This window comes from Rhinatrema bivittatum, chromosome 2 (genome assembly GCF_901001135.1).
Source record: "Rhinatrema bivittatum chromosome 2, aRhiBiv1.1, whole genome shotgun sequence".
NCBI classification, from domain to species: Eukaryota; Metazoa; Chordata; class Amphibia; order Gymnophiona; family Rhinatrematidae; genus Rhinatrema; species Rhinatrema bivittatum.
Window position 1 is genome coordinate 312824413 of NC_042616.1, and position 18590 is coordinate 312843002.

Sequence of the window (18590 nt, forward strand, 5' to 3'; positions counted from 1 at the left end):
ATAGAGCCTGAGAAAGAAAGTTGGCAGGACAATAGACTGTAGAGAGCATGCGCAAAACCACCTTGTCATGATAAAATTTAGTATAAGGTCGATAAGTCACTAAGGCAAGGAGCTCGCTGACCCTGTGCACTGATGTGACCGCCACCAAAAATATGACCTAGGTCAGGTACTGTAGGTCACAGGTGTGCAGCGGCTCAAAAGGAGCTTTCATCAGCTGAGCTAGTAGCTGAGCTAAGGTCTCAAAACACAGCAGGGGGCCTTAGGGGATGTTTCAACTGAATCAGGCCGCTCATAAAATGTACAACTATAAGCTGTACAGAGATGGCGTACCATCTACACTTTGGTGGTATCCACCAATTGCACTCAGATGGACCCTAACAGAGTTGTTTTTTAAGCCAGCTTCTGATAGGTGTAGAAGATAATCAAGCAGTTTTTGTGTGGGGCAGGAGAACGGATCTAGGGCCTTCTGTTCACACCACACGGAAAACTTCTCCACTTCAGTCCATAGGACTTTCTAGTGGAAGGCTTTCTAGAAGCCACTAGGACCCAAGCACATCCTCTGAGAAATTGAGTAGTTGCAGAATTAACTTCTCAACATCCAGGCTTTGCGCAACAGGGTCTGGAGGTTAGGATGCCTCAGCCTCCCTTGATCCTGCATGATGAGATCTGGAGAAGTTCAGACTGATCAGTATCCAGATGGTTAACTTCCATAGGAGTGGAAACCAGACATATCTCGGCCAATGAGTGGCTATGAGGATCACAGGCCCTCGTTCCTCAGGAAGCTTCAAGAATGTCTTCGCCAGCAAAGGAGTTGGAGGATACACGTACAGAAAAACCTTGCCCCAATGATATGCAAGGACGTCCAAGGCTGGTTTGCCGTCTGTCTCATACAGGAAACATAAGAACATGCCATACTGGGACAGACCAAGGGTCCATCAAGCCCAGCATCGTGTTTCCAACAGAGGCCAATCCAGGCCATGAGAACCTGGCAAGTACCCAAAAACTAAGTCTATTCCATGCTACTGTTGCTAGTAATAGCAGTGGCTTTTTTCTAAGTCAATTTAATTAATAGCAGGTAATGGACTTCTCCTACAAGATCTTATCCAATCCATTTTTAAACACAGCTATATTAACTGCACTAACCACATCCTCTGGCAACAAATTCCAGAGTTTAATTGTGCGTTGAATGAAAAAGAACTTTCTCCTATTAGTTTTAAATGTGCCACATGCTAACTTCATGGAGTGCCCCTAGTCTTTCTATTATCCGAAAGAGTAAATAATTGATTCACATTAACCCATACTAGACCTCTCATGATTTTAAACACCTCTATCATATCCCCCCTTAGCTGTCTCTTCTCCAAGCTTAAAAGTCCTAACCTCTTTAGTCTTTCCTCAAAGGGGAGCAGTTCCATTCCCCTTATCATTTTGGTCGCCCTTTTCTGTACCTTCTCCATCACAACTATATCTTTTTTGAGATGCCGCGACCAGAATTGTTCACAGTATTCAAGGTGCAGTCTCACCATGGAGCGATACAGATGTATTATGACATTTTCCGTTTTATTCACCATTCCCTTTCTAATAATTCCCAAATTCTGTTTGCTTTTTTGACTGCCGCAGCACACTGAACCAATGATTTCAATGTGTTATCCACTATGACGCCTAGATCTCTTTCTTGGGTGGTAGCTCCTAGTATGGATCCTAACATTGTGTAACTATAGCATGGGTTATTTTTCCCTATTATGCATCACTTTGCACTTATCCATTTTAAATTTCATCTGCCATTTGGATGCCCAATTTTCCAGTCTCACAAGATCTTCCTACAATTTATTACAATCTGCTTGTGATTTAACTACTCTGAATAATTTTGTATCATCTGCAAATTTGTTTACCTCACTCGTCATATTCCTTTAGATCAGGGGTCAGGAACCTATGGCTCGGGAGCCAGATATGGCTCTTTTGATGGCTGCATCTGGCTCGCAGACAAATCTTTAATAAAAAAGTAAAAATCTAACAAAATTCCCCACCCTCCTGACACCCCCCAAGACCTCCAAGGGCATCGATGTCCCTTTGCCCTTACTATGTCACAGGGGCTACCGCCGCCATTGGTCGACCCCAGTGACATAGTGAGGGCAAAGGGTCATCGGCGCCATTTTGACAACTGGCAGCCGACAGCCCAAGTCCAGGAGATCGCTCCCGGACCCCCGCTGGACCACCAGGGACTTTTGGCAGGTCTTGGGGGGGTCAGGAGGGTGGGGGTTGTAGTAAATTAATTTTGGAGGTCTTGGGGGGGGGGTCAGGAGGGTGGGGGTTGTAAATTAATTTTGGAGGTCTTGGGGGGCATCAGGAGGGTGGGGGTTTGTAATAAATTAATTTTGGAGGTCTTGGGGGGCATCAGGAGGGTGGGGAGTTTTGTTAGATTTTTACTTTTTTATTAAAGATTTGTCTGGGAGCCCTGGACCCCCGCTGGATCACCAGGGACTTTTGGCAGGTCTTTGGGGGGGTTAGGAGGATGGGGGGTTGTAGTAAATTAATTTGGCAGGTCTTGGGGGCATCAGGAGAGTAGGGGGTTGTAGTGAATGAATTTGGTAGGTCTTGGGGGAGTCAGGAGGGTGGGGGATTGTAGTTAGTATGGCTCTCACGGATTTACATTTTAAAATATGTGGCGTTCATGGCTCTCTAAGCCAAAAAGGTTCCCGACCCCTGCTTTAGATCATTTATAAATATATTTAAAATCATGGATCCCAGTACAGATCCTTGAGGCACTCCACTGCCCACCCCCCTCCACTGAGAAAATTGCCCATTTAATCCTACTCTGTTTCCTGCCTTTTAACCAGTTTGTAATCCATGAAAGGAGATCGCCACCTATCTCATGACTTTTTACTTTTCCTAGAAGCCTTTTATGAGGAACTTTGTCAAATGAACCAAGTTACCTTCCTATTCCATGGGGACGGAAGCAGATCTATATCTGGGCTTCCCCAGAGGCAGAAGATTTGATTTGCTACCTCCTGGTTCAGGGACCATTTGTGGGGTCTGAAGGCACGACTCAGTCTGTCCACCACCACGTTCTCTGTACCTGCCAGGTACATTGCCCTGAGCACCATCCCATGGGACAAGGCCCATGACCAAATATGGACCGCTTCTTGACATAGGTGGTATGATCCCTTACCTCCCTGCTTGTTGACATACCACATCGCTACCTGGTTGTCTAGATTAGGACAACTTTGTTGGACAGCCGATCTCTGAAAGCCCATTGCACGTACCTGATTGTCCAGAGGTCCAGGAAGTTGATCTGGCAACAGCTTTCCTGAGTGGACCAGAAGCCCTGGGTGCGGAGGCCCTCTATGTGAACTCTCTAGCCCAGGGTAGATGCATCCGTGGTTAGGATAATTTGCCTAGGAGGACTCCAGAAAGAGAGCCCCCATTCTAGATTGGAGAGTACCCGCTACCAGGACAAAGAGTCCCAGAGAGGCGGGGTGACTCAGATGCTAACCTGAAGACTCTGCATGGCATGGCGCTGCTGGAATGTCAGGATCCATTGGACTCCGCGCATGTGGAAACTTTCCAAGGGAATGACATGGACAATTGCGGCCATGTGGCCCAACAACCTCAACATGTGCCGTGCTGACACCTGCTGGCTCCCCTGGATCTCTGCTGCCATGGATGCTAGGATAGCAGCCTGTGAATGAGGCAGGAAGGCTTTTGCCTGAGCTGTGTCTAGCAGGGCTCCTATAAAGTCCTGAGATGGGACTTTGGGTAGTTGATGACAAATCCTAGTGACTCCAACACCCAGATGGTCAAGCTCATGTACTGAATGGACCCTGCCTGAGATGTGCTCCTGACCAGCCAATCATCCAGATGGGGAAGACCTGCACTCCCAGCCTGTGGAGGTGCTCCGCCACCATGGCCAGGCATTTTGTGAAGTCACGTGGGGATGACGCTAGCTCAAACTGCAACACTCTGAACCGGAATTGCTGTTTCCCCACCACGAATCGGAGTTACTTCCTGTGACTTGGGAAGATCTTGACATGGGTGTAGGCATCCTTTAGATTGAAGGAGCATAGCCAGTCCCCGACTTTTAGAAGGGGGATCAAGATGCCCAGGGAAACCATCTTGAACGTTTTCTTTCATTTAGAAAATTGTTCAAGGCCCTTAGGTCTAGGATGGAACAGAGTCCTCCTGTTCTCTTTGGAATCAGGAAATACCTGGAGTAGAATCCTCGCCCTCTATGCCTTGGTGGAACAGGCTCGACCGACCTGGGCATTAAGAGGTGGAGAGGTCCGCAAACAGTACTTCCTGATGCCCTACCGGCCCCCAAAATGGGCACAGAGGGCAATTTGGTGGGACACCCAGTAGGTTTAATTGGTACCCCTGACGGATGATAAACAGAACCCACTGGTCCAAGGTTATACTGAGCCACCATTCTGCAAAGAGCTGCCGCCTGCCTCCAACTGGGGGATCCAGCATATCGGATACAGGCAACTGGCTTATGCTTCTTCCAATCCAGTCAAAACCCCGTCCAGGCAGTTGACTTGACGTGCTGGCTGGAGCTTGGGAACTCTCTACTGCCTGGGGCGGCTGCAGGGGTAACAATCTGCTGACAGGAGCAAGGGGGCCAGAGGATAGTACCTCCTCTGGCATTAGAAAGATTTCCTCTGCCCCTGCCTTACCGACCTCCTGGATGAAGAGGACAGGTCCAGAGTGCCAGCGGAGAGCTGTTGGAGAGTCTCATGGTGGTCCCGTAACTGGGCCACTGCGTCCCTCACTCTGTCTCTAAAGAGATTCTCCCCAGTACATGGTACATCAGTGAGCCGTTCCTGAACCTCTGGACGAAGATCCAAAACCTGCAGCCATGCCAGTCTGCGGGTGCCAAGTTCTACTGCAGAGGCCCTCGTGGCCATTTCAAAAACATCGTAGGTCACCCGAACCTCATGTTTTCCACACTCCAGGTCCTTCTGCACCAGCAACTGGAGGGAGTCCTGCTGCTGCTGAGGCAGCTGCTCCGCTCTCTCCTGCACCTGCTTTCAGAGGTCCCACAAGTATTGGCTCATGTAGAGCTGGTATGAGGCGATGTGGGCAGGCTGCCTGGAACACTTTCCTCCCAAGTGCATCTTAATGCCCTGTGGTTCTTCCCCAGGGAATTGGTCTGAGAACGCTTGGCCTTCTTGAGGGCAGATTTGATGACACTGATTGGTGGGGGAGCTGACACTTATCGAATCCTTCTGGATGAGGTAGATCCAGTCCGCCTTCCTATTAACGGGAGGTACTGAGAGGGGTTATTCCCATATCCTAAACAGCAGCTCCTTAAGATATTGTTCACTGGGTGTGCCACAATTTCCTTAAGAGGCTCCACAAACTGGAGGATCTCCAGCATCTTGTACCTAGCATCTTCCTCCATCGACAACTAAAACAGAATGGCTTCTGCCATTACCCGCACAAAACCTGGGAAGGATAAGTACTACAGCAGGGACCTCCTTTGCTCTACTGGAGGAGACAGTTCTAAGGGGAAACCCTCCAAGCCCTCGGAGGACTCCATAGTATCATCCCCCCGGGGATCATAGGGACCCTCATCCTCACTGTAATGAACAGGGGATGGGGTCTTGGTTGTTCGGCCTTCGTCCAGAGGTGCATACCCTGGGAAAGATGGACAGGAGTTTGCATGCCATGGCATCTCTGCTGGTCTAGGCTGGGCTTCCTTCTCAGAGGAACTGGCAATGACCACTCCATCAGTCAAGGGCCATTAATGCCGGGCATTAATGGCCTCCCGGGAACTGGCACCAGCCAGGCTGGTAACACACCAATGAGCACATTGAGCTGTTCCAGCAGCAGTACCAAAGTGGACAGGCCAGCATCGGTGCCACAGGAACAATGCCCTGCAGTGCCTGCTTCACCGCCAGCTGGATGTGCTGCTCCAGCTCCTCCTCGAAAGTTGCTGAGGCCAACTATGACAGGAAGGAAGGAGGGCTGGTCATATCTTCCTCGGATCCCTGAGGTGGATCGGTGTTTAGTACCAGGACCGGTGGAGACCATCATGGACCCCCAGAATTGATATAAGATAAGCACTCCTTGCTGAGGGATTGCTTCGGGGGCATCACAGCATGAGCTGCCACATTCCTGTGTCCGGCACTGTGGATCGAAGGCAACCGGCGCCGATGCTTTCTCGGCTTCCCTCGATGCTTGACCCGGTCTTTCCCAGGGCCGAGGTTGAAGATGAGGAACTTGACCTCCTCAACCTGGAGAAGACAGAGTGTGGCCATTCTCCGGTGCCCCTATCCACCAGCGACATTGATGTAACTGATGGTCCCACCGATGTCGATGGCATGGTGTCCATCGGTTCTGACGACACCGATGCTAAAGTTGATGGCTCAGACTTCCCTGATCTGAAAGTTTCTCCATTTTCTCAAGTCGGGTGCAATATCCCTTCAGGGTCATTTGGGTACACCTGCAACAACCCCAGACATCATGCGATGCCCCCAGGCAGAGGACACATATATCATGGGGATCCATGATAGACATGGCCTTCGGGCACCGGGGCACCGGGGCATCGACAAAAACTGGTAGTAGCCATGACAGAAGCAAAAAAAGATAGATGCAAAACAATAAAGATGGTGGCGGGCAGTGATGACTGGCAGGCACCGAGGCACTGCTGCCATGGGGGAGATCGAAGCGAAAGAAAACTTACCCAAAATGCCAAGAAACCTAGCTGAGGAGGCTATGGTAGGGACCGAGAGGGACCAGGCATCGATGGACCACAAAAAAAACCCAAGAAAAATTGGGGAAAAAAAGTTTCCCAGGTTTTAATGAACAAAAGTTAAGAGCTCATTCACACCGTGATGCAAAAGCTACGTGGAAAAAAACAGACTAAAGAGGGACCCCATATGGACGCATGATATAGAGCATGCTAGGCATGCTCAGTATGCCAAGTCAAAGTTCTGGAAACTTTGACAGAAGTTTTGCGTGCTGGGCTCCATCTGATGATGTCACCCATGTGTGAGGACTAACATCTTGCATGTCCTTGGAGAAAGGTCATGCTATGTATTTTAGTGCTATGGACATGGTGATTTTTAGAACTTTTTATGCTGTTTACCTGGGTAGAAATGACAGCTGAAAATTAGCCCTACCTCCCCTATCCTGCCCCTCACTGCGGGAAAACATTCCCGCATTGTTCATTGCATGGGCACTTTTACCTGTGTGCGGCGGGGGGGAAGGGGCAGGGCTGGTCAGGTGAGGGAAAGAACGCACAGTCTTTTCATTTTTAAAGCCCCACGTGGACATCTACATCTGCTTCAAAGTACGTGCAACTATAGGCAAGTGCCAAGTATCTGCTGTGCTCTACTGGCCCGATTTTCAAAGGAAAACCCTCTTTTTCTTTGAAAATTAGCTTGCAGACCTGTGGGTATAATATACCTGTGGACTTGCAACTCCCCATGGGCAGACTCAATTGCTGTGCAGAAAAGTTTTCAGATGGTTGCTAAACAGAAACTCACTGCCTTTCACTCATGACTAAAGAACAGCTAGTCCAAATGTAATATGAGAGAGAGGCAGAGGATCAAAACACTGTTAGTAAGTCATGTTGTGATGTGAGAAAAATCCCATAGGACACTGAAGGATCAGAATGCTTGCATAATGCTTTCACAACTGTCTCTCTGTCTCGTTTCCTAGCATGTAAGGCTGTCACATGAATTTGAAGACTTGGTACGTCAGGATGAGAGATTTGAGATCTGTGCCGAGGTCATATTGGGGCTGGTGTGCTTCCGATTAAAGGTAAAAGTGCTCCTTCTACTGTGAGATGTATTGATAATGCTGCAGTAGCATGATGATATGATGTAGTCAAAGTGTATTAAGTTTTAGTCTCACAGAGACACCTAGTGGCTGATCTCAAAAAGCAGTTTTCAGTAGTCTTTCTCATTACCAGCAGATTTGATTTATATTCCACCTTTCAGCACTTCAAAGCAGATGACATTCAGGTACAGCAGGTGTTTCCCTGTCCCCAAATTACTTAAAATCAGGGAGGATAACTTTAAAACTTGTGCGCGCATGTCCCTATATACATGTATGGGGGTTTGCGCTTGTTCATGTATTTTATATTGTGCACATGCTATATAATATACGCTTAAATCTATCTAACAAAGTTTGCATATCTAAAAGATATGTGGCATGTATTTTCAACATAGCTGGATAAGTAGCATTTTAACATTTATCCTGCTATATTACAGGTCGATACAGTAACGTTCAATTAAAGATTCCCCGTCTGTAACGTGCTGGGAGCGCACAATACAGACGAGTAAGGCGATCCAGCAATACAGTCTCCAGTTTCACGCGTCCTTAGCGCTTCCTAAAATAAACACCTAACCCTTTCCACACCCAGCATGTAAATGAACGAAAAAGCTGTATAATGAAGGAATTAGCTATTCCCCTGCGATACTGTAACGGGCGCTGATATTATCTCCTCCGTAACCCGCTGTTCTGCCGCGGCCTTAACGTGCTAGTTTACCGCCTCCCCCTAGTAGGTGTTAGTGTAGTGTAGTGTAGTGTAAAAACATTGCTTACCCGCCTGGTCCCCAGTCCAGCCGTCCGGTGTAGCCCCAGTCCGGTCTCCTGCAGCCCCGTCCGGTCCCCTCCTCCCGAAGCAAAAAAAAAAACAAAACGAAAAAGTAGCAAGGCTCGGGCCTGCTACGGGGGGGGCAGCGGGATCCGGGGGCAGCAGCGGCAGCGGGGGGGGGGGGGCAGCGGGATCCGGGGGCAGCATAAAAAAATAAAACAATTTTTTTAAATACGTGTCGGAGGGCCGTGGGTCCAGGCAGCGGCAAGAAGCAAAAAAAAAGCGGCATCCGCTGCTCCCCCCGGATCCCGCTGCCCCCCCCCCCCCCCACTGCCGCTGCTCCCCCCGGATCCCGGATGCCGCTCCCCCCTGATGCCGCTGCTACCTATCCGCCGCTCCCGGATCCTGCTGCCCCCCCGCTGCTGCCCCCGGATCCCGGATGCCGCTTTTTTTTTGCTTCTCGCCGCCGCCTGGACCCACGGCCCTCCGACAGGTATTTAAAATTTTTTTTTTATTTTTTAATATTTTTTTTAATATTTTTTATATAACACACAGGTTTTTGGGTTTTTACACTTTTTACACTTCCTGGTGCCTGTCATTTCAAATGTCATTTGAAATGACAGGTACCAGCGCACCCAGGTTACTGTATAGGCGCTGTATTAAGCGCCTATACAGTAAAATGGGTTGCGCGGGCCTAACCCTTCCCTAACGCCTCACAGCCGCGGCATGCATTTGCATGCGATTAGAAGACTGTATCAGGCGCTAGGTCTAGAGAACTGTGGGTGCGGGGAGGAAGGGTGCGCCTGACACTGCCGCACTGTTTTACCGCGGCCTTACTGTATCGACCCGTTACTTAGCTGGGTAAGTAGCAGTTTTTGAGACTTATCCGGCTAAGTGGCAGCAAAGCCACCACTTACCCGGAGGAGTCAAAATGTATCTGGTTACGTGGCGCAAATCTCTTATATGCAAGTATTTGCACTCCTAATTTTAATAATTTACATGCGGAGATTTAACTCGCATATTTTCCTTAGCACTTGTCTTTTATGCAAGTCATCAAATTTTGTAACATGGACACGTGAAGGAAATTACCAGATTTACCAATTAGTCCATCAGTCTATCCCTAGGTCATCTAGAGCCTCCTGGTTCTTCAGTCTGAACTCCCCCTGGTTTACCCAAAGCCCTCACCCAGTCAGTATTTGGCTATAAAGAATTCTATTCTCACTTACACCTGATAATTAGCAGGTGTAAATATGCGCAGGTCACAGCTATACACGTCACTTTGGCAGGTTATAAAATAGCAACTTATAGGCATAAGTTACTTGCATGCATATGTTTGAGATTTATGAAATAGTATTTATGTGAATATGTGCATCTGCTAATTTTTATGGGTGCAACTCTTTGAAAATTCACTTTTAAGTTTGCACTTGAGGGTAATATGGCTTGCCCAAGTATACAAGGAGCAGCAGTGGGATATGAACCCTGGCTTCCCTGGTTCACAGTCCACTACTCTAACCACTATGCTACACCTATTTGTGCAATTCAATTTAATTTAACATAAAAATAATTTATTACTCATGCTATTTAAATTCTAGGCAAGTTGCAAGCAACACGCATAAAATAAATATAAAATACAAGTGGATTTGGAAGGGCTATGCCCCCCACCCCCTTGTGTCTTTTCAATTGCCTTGCTGTTTACCATTCAAATTGCAGTAGCAATTGATTAGGGGACATCCTCTGTTGGAAGGCATAATTAATACATGACATCTTTTAGTTTCTGAAAGGAAAATCTCTTGTTGTCTCAATTGACCCTTTTGTGAAAACAACCTGTGTATCCTGTATATCTCAACTAAATCAATTTTCCTTGGCTTATGAAGTATAATCTCAGTTATGCTGGGAAAATTGTATAGTGACAGGAAATTTCTCTCTTCTCCAGCAACCTAGAGGGTAAGGTGGGAGACAATTTGGTGCCTGTATTCCTGGGGCTGCAACCACATGGAATCCTCAATAAAGGCAAGGATGGGGTTCATTGCAGTAGAAAGACCAGGCCATTTGAAAATCTACCTAATGGGTCATTTGTAGTAAAAATCTGATATCATAAATTTATAGGATCCAATTGGCAGAGTCAGAAGATCCAATAGCAAAATGCAAAGCTCTCTGGGCAAGAGAAATGGGAAGGGAGCTAGATGAGGGGAGACTGGGACCAAATCATATGGAGACTTGGCTGTGGGAAACGTCCCTATGTATGACCACTATTGAGAATGGGCACAGGATTTTGTATCACTGGTATAACTCTCCTGCTAGGCTGCATAAAATGGGGCTCCTTGCCTCAAACAGGTTATGGAGAGGATGCGGAGAGGTGAAATTCTCTGTTCTATATGTGGTGGTCTTGCCCCCTACTTGTGATATATTGGAAGAAGTCATATCCTGGATACAAACTCTTTCTGTTGGGCTTCCCTACTCGGGCTCTACCTTGCCTCATAAGGGTGGTATCCCTTTAGTGAATCATTTGTTGGTTGTAGCAAGACATGTGGAGGCTCAACACTGGAGATGGCAGAGTGCACCCTCGATGGATGAGTAGCTCCAGTCAATTTGGGAAGTGTTCACTATGGAACTTGTTACTTTCTGTGTAAAAAACAATATCAGAATGCTTGACAAATTTGGAGGCTGTTTTGGAAGCTTACAGGTCTTATGTTGGCAGCTGGGATTCATTGCAAGTGGTGCAGAATCATGCAATCCAGGGTGCAGAAGTCCAAAGGAGCTCTAGGTGAGGGGGCAAGAGACTGATATGCACAGACCGAGAAAAAGGCTGCGGGGAGATAGTGTCTGATGACCTGAAGGCAGTAGCTAAGGCCGAGGGATGCTGGGCTGCAGAGAGAGAGGCATAACCAGCAGGCAAAAGGAGGTGATAATGCCCCTGTACAGGTCCTTGGTGGGGCCTTACCTGGAGTACTGTGTTCAGTTCTGGAGGACCGTATCTCAAAAGGGACAGAGAGGATCGAAGTGGTCCAAGGAACGGCAACCAAATTGGTGTGGGGGTCTGCACTGGAATACTTTTGAGATGAGACTGAAGGTCCTAAATATGTATAACCCTGAAGAAGAGAAGGGATAGGAGAGATATGATGCAGACTTTTAAATATCTGAAAGGTATTAATGATGCACAAGAATCACAACTTTTCCAGTGGAAAGAAAGCTATAGAACTAGGGGTCATAGCATGAAACTATAAAGGGGTAGACTCAAGAATGTCAGGAAACATTTATTTAAGGAAAGGGTGGTGGATTCATGGAATGCTCACCGAGAAGAGGTAGTGGAAGACAAGAACAGGAATGGAATTCAAAGGGGCTTGGGATAAACACATGGGGGTAGATTTTAAAAGGTGTGTGCGTGCGACCATGGTGCGCGCGATTCCCAGCGCGCGCACATGGGTGCGATCATTTTATAAAACATCTGTTTCCTAGCATGTATACAGATGGACTCAGGACCAGTGGGGTTATGCTCCCCTGCCAGCAGATGGAGACAAGAGCAGCTGCCGTCACAGTATATATAACCCTGCAGTGACTCCAGCCTGCTGGTATTCTTCATCTCCAGCAGATGGTGGACATGCATCTTCCCTATGGGGATTGCTGTGAGCTTTTTAAAAGAAGAAATTTGAAATTCTAAATTCAGGAAAAGAAAGCCCTGCTCTCCTGCAGTGATACCTGAGGACCCTTCCCCAGTTGAAATTCCTGATGCAATTTCTGTGGTCCCTCAGAGGTTTTATTTATTTAAAATCTTTTCTATACCGTTTTTAAGATAGATGCCGTCACAACGGTTTATAGTAAGGCACATAATGTGCTAAATGTCTTAAATTATATCAATTAAACAGGTTCCATAATGGTTCAGTAGCATAGTTTTATAATAAATTATTTGGTAAATGTGATAAATCATGTCCAATTCTATCTGTATCAGTTTTGAATACAGAATAGCTTTATAATTGTAACTTAACCTTTAGTGGTGAACGAGGTTTGCCTCGTTCTAGTAGCTGGGTTTCCTGGTGTGGACTTAGCTGCTAGTTCTGAAAGGCAGCAGGTACAGGAGGCCAAGCGTGGCGGACGGCAAATGCCCTCTCCCTCCACAGCCGAGTCCATCTTGTACTTGGCCGGTAAGCGCTGAGCTCAGGTAAGGTTTAAAAAAAAAAAAAAGAAAGTTTACCCGAATCAGAGACAGTTGGAGGAGTTTCAGGCATTCCTCCTGTCTTTGTTCTCAGCGTGCTATGCCGACGTTCATTCCCATTCCCATTGGGGTTGGGGAACTGGGCAGCCTGGTAGGTTGAGTGGCCCCCGGTGGGCTAGTTCCCGCACTTAAGCTTTTCTTCTTGCACGCCACATAGTAGCCGCAGCAACCATTTTTGCACGCTCTTGTGCATATTCTGCTGTCCTCTATAGGCCGTCAGTGTGTGTGCAGTGTGTCGGCTCTGTGCACGTGTTATGCACTTGGGGGTAGATTTTATAAATTTACGCCTGCGCGTACTTTTGTTCGCAAGATCGAAGGCCACAGGGGGCTAGTACTCCTGGTGGCGATGGACTGGCCCAGGTGACCTTGGTATGCAGATTTGTGACAACTCCTGGTGGAGGCCCCCCTTCGTCTTCCACCGCACATGGATCTGCTTCAGCAGGAACCGGTTCTTTACAAGGATCCGACTTGATTCTGTCTTAAGGTCTGGTCCTTGAGAGAGCTCAACTGTTAAAAGTGTGGTTATTCCTCTATGCTGATTGCCACTTTACTCCACGCTCACAAGTTCTCCACTTCCTTGACTTATGTGCGGGTTTGGAGAGTTTTTGAGGCCTGGTGTGAGGAGCGGGGTGTTTCCTGAAACAGTGCCGCGCTCCTGTACCAAGTACCCCTGAGCCTGGATAATTAGCAGGGGTACCGGCCCTCAATCTGTACATGTGGGGACTATGAACTGACTTTCACTCATAATCCCTACAGTAGCCCCTTGTCTTCCTGAGTTGCTAAGGTGCAAGCTTCCTGTTGGACAGTCAACAGAGTGGAGGGCTGGGTGGGAGGGGGTTCAAATATTTGATCTGCCAAAGGTGGCAGAAAATCTTGAGTTGGCCTTATCAAAGCAAGTTTGCTTACCGTAAACGGTGTTTCCGTAGATAGCAGGATGAATTAGCCATGCTGTCATGGGATCTGTCAATCATGTCCGGGAGGCGGAGCTTTACCAAGCAGAGATTAGATTTTAGCTCTCTGTGGCTGCGCGTGTGTTCCCGCACAGGAAAGTAACAGATTCTCTTCAGTCTGTGATTAAGCTGTAGTGTAGTCAAAGAGACGGCGACTGCCCAGGAGGAGGGTGGGTCAGCATGGCTAATTCATCCTGCAATCTACGGAAACACCATTTACAGTAAGCAAACTTGCTTTTTCCTGTTGATAGCAGGGCTGAATTAGCCATGCTGTCATGGGAGTCCCAAGCTCCCGATCACGTTGTTTATGATATATATGTGTTTGTACATGGTCATTAACAGTGTGGCAGTCACCGTGTACAAGAGGAGAGAGATTGCAGGATTGCGTGCCCTATCTTCGCATCAGTGGCTGCTTGTTGATCAAGGCAGTAGTGAGATGTGAAGGTATGTAGCGATGACCATGTAGCTGCCTTACAAATGTCTATGGGTTGTACATTTTTATGATGTGCCATTGAGGCCGCCACTGCTCTGACTTGGTTTGCTTTAGGAACAGAATGTAGCTGTAGTTTCTGTTTGTTGTAGCAGAATGTGATGCACTGTGCTATCCAGCTGGAGATGGTGCGTTTAGCCACTGGTAGTCCAGGTGCCTTCGGGTCGAAAGAGACAAAGAGTTGGGAAACACGGGAGTTCGAGTTTGTTCTGTCTTTGTAGTATGCTAAGGCTCATTTGCAATCTAGGGTATGCAGTAATTTTTCCCTATCATTTGCATGAGGTTTAATGAAAAATATGGGTAGTTCTATGGTTTGGTTGAGATGAAATTGAGAAACTACTTTTGGTAGGAAGGACGGGTGAGTCCTGAGAACAACTTTTTGGTGATGAAACTTTAAATATGGAGAATAATGGACCAAGGCCTGTAATTCACTGACTTGTCGTGCTGATGTTACTGCGACCAGGAATACAATCTTCCATGTGAGGTATTTTATGTGTGCCGAGTCCATGGGTTCAAACGGGGAAAGCATAAGCTGTTCAAGAACTATGTTGAGGTTCCATGGAATTGGAGGTGTAGAGATCGGAGGATGAAGGTGAGTAAACCCCTTAATGAAACGAGTTAGTAAGGAGTGATTGGAGATAGGAATATTGTTAACTGGTCTATGAGATGCCCCTATGGCACTGAGATGAACTCTAATGGATGATGTTGCGAGATCAGCTGCGTATAGTGTATGAAGATAATCCATGAGTAGCTCAGGTGAGCAGTCCAATGGTGGTACGCCCTTGGAAATGCACCAGGGAGTGTAGCATTTCCATTTATAGCTATAATTTTTCCTCGTTGAGTTTCCTGGATTCTAACAAGATGAATTGTGCAGAAGTGGAAACTCCTTGTTCTGTGAAAAGGAGCCTCTCAATCTCCACGCTCAAGTGGAGAGATGAGTGTAGTGGGTGTAGGAGCGTCCCTTGATCTTGGCAGAGAAGATCTGGACAGTTCGTAATCGAATTGGGTTCGTGATGGACAGTCAGAGAAGGAAACTGTACCACGATTGTCTCGGCCAAGTCGGGGCTATGAGTATCAATTGAGCTTTGTCTGCTATGCACTTTTGGATTGTCCTTGTTATGAGTGGTATAGGAGGAAAGGCATACAGGAGGCTTGTTGTCCACGATGAGAAAGAGGCATCCTGAGCGATCCTGAATTGGCTTGGTCGTATCGAGCAGAATTTGGGAACTTGAGCATTGATCTCCGTTGCAAAGAGATCTATCGCAGGCGTCCCCCACTGAATGAAGATGTCTTGGGCTACATCCGAATTGAGTGCCCATTCGTGAGGATGAAAGATGCGGCTTAGCCTGTCCGCTCTTGTATTTGCCACTCCCGGTAGGTAAGTTGCTTGCAGATGTATGCAATTTCGGTGAGCATGTTCGAAGATCACCAGGGTCTCCTTGCAAAGGGACCATGAACCGGACCCTCCTTGTTTGTTGATGTAAAACATCGTCACTTGATTGTTCGTGTATATCATGACCCTGCGACCTTTCAGGTGGTTTTGAAACACTTGTAGTGCATTTCGAATCGCTTGAGTTCTAATAAGTTTATCTGCAGGGTCTGCTCGGAGATTGTCCATAACCCTTGTGTTTCATGAATCTCGAGATGTGCTCCCATCCCTTGCGAGATGCATCTGTGGTTAAGACTGCGTTGTGAGGAGGGGAACTGAATAATGCCCCCTTGGACAGGGTGGAGTCTAGGAGCCACCTGTATGTCCTGTCTCATGTCGGCGGTCAACGATAACTTCTGTGTCAACGGTTGTGAGTGTTGTTTCCATTGACATTTTGGTCCCATTGCAGGCGTCTCATGTGTAGCCTGGTGTTGGGAACCATGAAAATAGCCACCGCCATGTGGCCTAGAACACCAAAACTTGTCTCACCGAAGGTCTTTGAGTATGATTCAACACATGGAGAAGTTGACGCAGTTGTGTTATTCTCTTAGTTGGGAGGCATGCCCGATTGCAAGTGGTGTCAGGCATGCTCCTATGAATTGCAGCTGTTGTGTTGGTTGTAGGTGTGATTTCTGAAAATTGACCACCAGTCCTAATTCCTGTAAGCACTCTGTCACCTGCCAGAGGTGGTTGAGTAAGATGTCTGGAGTCGAGGCAATTATTAGCCAATCATCCAGATATGGAAAAATGGTTATACCCTGTTGTCTGAGATGAGCCACCACCACAACCATACATTTGGTGAAGACTCTAGGTGCAGCCGATAGTCCAAAGGGAAGAACTGTACTGGAGTGGTGATGCTTGTAGCGGAAGCACAGGTATCACCAAGAGGATGGATGGATTGGAATGTGTGTAAGCATCCTTTAGATCGATGGAACACATCCAGTCGTTGGGTTGAATCAAGGTAGGATCGATTTCAACGATACCATCTTGAATTTCTCTTTGATCAGGAATTTGTTCAATTCCCGCAGATCTAGTATGGGACGAAGGCCACCCGACTTTTTGGGTATGAGGAAATATGGGGAATAAAACCCCACTTGTCGGTCTTCGGAAAATCGTCGAATGGCCTGTTGTTTGCGAAGCAAAGCAATTTCCTCCCCCAGTTGGGTTGGAAGCTTTGAATCTTTAGAGTGGAAAGGTGAGGTAGCATGGGTTTTTGGTAAATTGGAGTTGGTAACCGTGTCGTACTATCTCTAAAACCCATTGATCGGATGTTATTCTTTCCCAGGCTGCCAGGCAAGAATGGATTCTGCCGGTGGTGCTTGGTGTTGTGGTGGTGGCTGGGTTACTAAAAAGATGGCGTAGATTTTACTGCAGCAGCCGGTTGCTGTGCCTGCTGTCTTTGGTTACGTGCTTTGCCCCTACTTGGATCGGGTCTGTTGTTGCAGTAGAACTGGTAAGATGGATACAGCGTGTACGAAAGGACTGATAAGACCTGTAAGGTCTGCGGGCATATGATTGTCGACGAGTGGATCCGACATAACGACTGTGGTCCAGTAGTGAGGATGTGATGTTAAGGATTGAACTGCTAGAGCTTCCTTTCAATTTGCCCACTGTGTCCTGAAATCGTTCTCCGAACAGGTTGTCTCCTGAACACGGGAGGTTCGCCAGCTTCTCGTGTAAATCTTCCCGTATCGTACTGGAACGTAACCATGCCATTCTACGGGCTGTGATGGCTGTTGCTGACGCTCTGAAGATGTCTCAAATCCCTCATATATCGACCGCAGAAGGTGTCGAGAACACTCCTCCATATCGTGAAGAGGCGGTGGTATCTGATCTGCCGTCGAGGAAAGCATACCTTTTATGGCTTGTATGCACTCATATAGGTATTGAACCATGTAGAATTGGTGGTGCATGATGCGGGCATTCAGCATTGAGTTGTGGTACATCTTTCTGCCAAACTCATCTAAATATCGGTTATCCTTGCCTGGTGGATATGAGGTATGCGACTTTGCTTTCTTGAATCTTTGCATCGCAGATTCCACTACAATTGAAGCATGCGGTAATTGTGGCATAGAGTAAGGCGATGTTTTCCGCATACGGAATTTTATATCCGTTTTCCTTGAAACTGCTGACAGAGAGTAAGGTGTTTCCCACATTTCTGTAAGATGGTATGTAGGAGTTCTTGTGGTGGAAGAGATGTTGGTTCCCCTGGAGTATCGAAAATTTTTAGAACCTAAGGTTTCTGATCTAGGGTCTGTCTCCTTATGGACCTCTAGGTGTAATATAGTACCCAATTTTTCTAAACATTTTGGGTACGTAAGGTCCTCTGGAGGAGAATATGGTTCCTGCAGTTGTTCCTGTGGGTCCGACGGGAACCCGGTAGATGATGATGGGGAGGTTTGTGGAAACGGGGAATCAATAGATGTATCTTGCTTTTGAATTGGTGAAATGGTCGTTTTGTTATTGGGGATGCCAGAGGCGCCACCGACAGTTCTCTAGAAGATGTGTATTTGCTCCGGGGAACTCACAGAGAGTTCGTTAGACATCTTAAAGGATGATTGAAGAGTTTCATAAAACCCTGCTAATGATTGGGATAATTGAAAAAATGCCTCTTTTGTGAGGAGGCATTGTTGAATGACCAGATGGTTTTGGTAAGTCACATGCTTTAGAGTGCATTAGAGGCACTTGAGGTAAATTACTTGGAACATCATATTCTTTCCCCATCTTGTCTCTGCTGTCCTAATGGAATTATCTGAGGATGTAGAAGCATTAGAGGAAGTGACTTGTATTATCTCTCTCTGAGATAAGGTCCTTGCACCTTGTGTGTGAGACAACGTAGTCATAGAAGGGCTTACTTCCCATGTTTCACTCGTCTTTGAAGTCTTTTTATGGTGCAAGTGATGTGAATGTCTCTTATCATGGTGTGAGGAGGATTCTGTGTGGTTCTTCCGTGAAGACGGATCGTTTTCTAT

General features: G+C 47.1%; 1 protein-coding gene across 3 annotated transcripts in view; it reads left to right on the forward strand.

The window, feature by feature from the left end:
* The window catches only part of DDC (dopa decarboxylase), a 315358-nt gene that overhangs the window by 282140 nt on the left and 14628 nt on the right, over positions 1 to 18590 (forward strand). For all 3 annotated transcript variants that reach the window (XM_029589726.1, XM_029589729.1, XM_029589727.1), the window contains exon 13: positions 7660 to 7761. In XM_029589726.1, coding sequence (XP_029445586.1) covers positions 7660 to 7761 — 102 coding nt within the window. The remainder of the gene's footprint in view (positions 1 to 7659; positions 7762 to 18590) is intronic.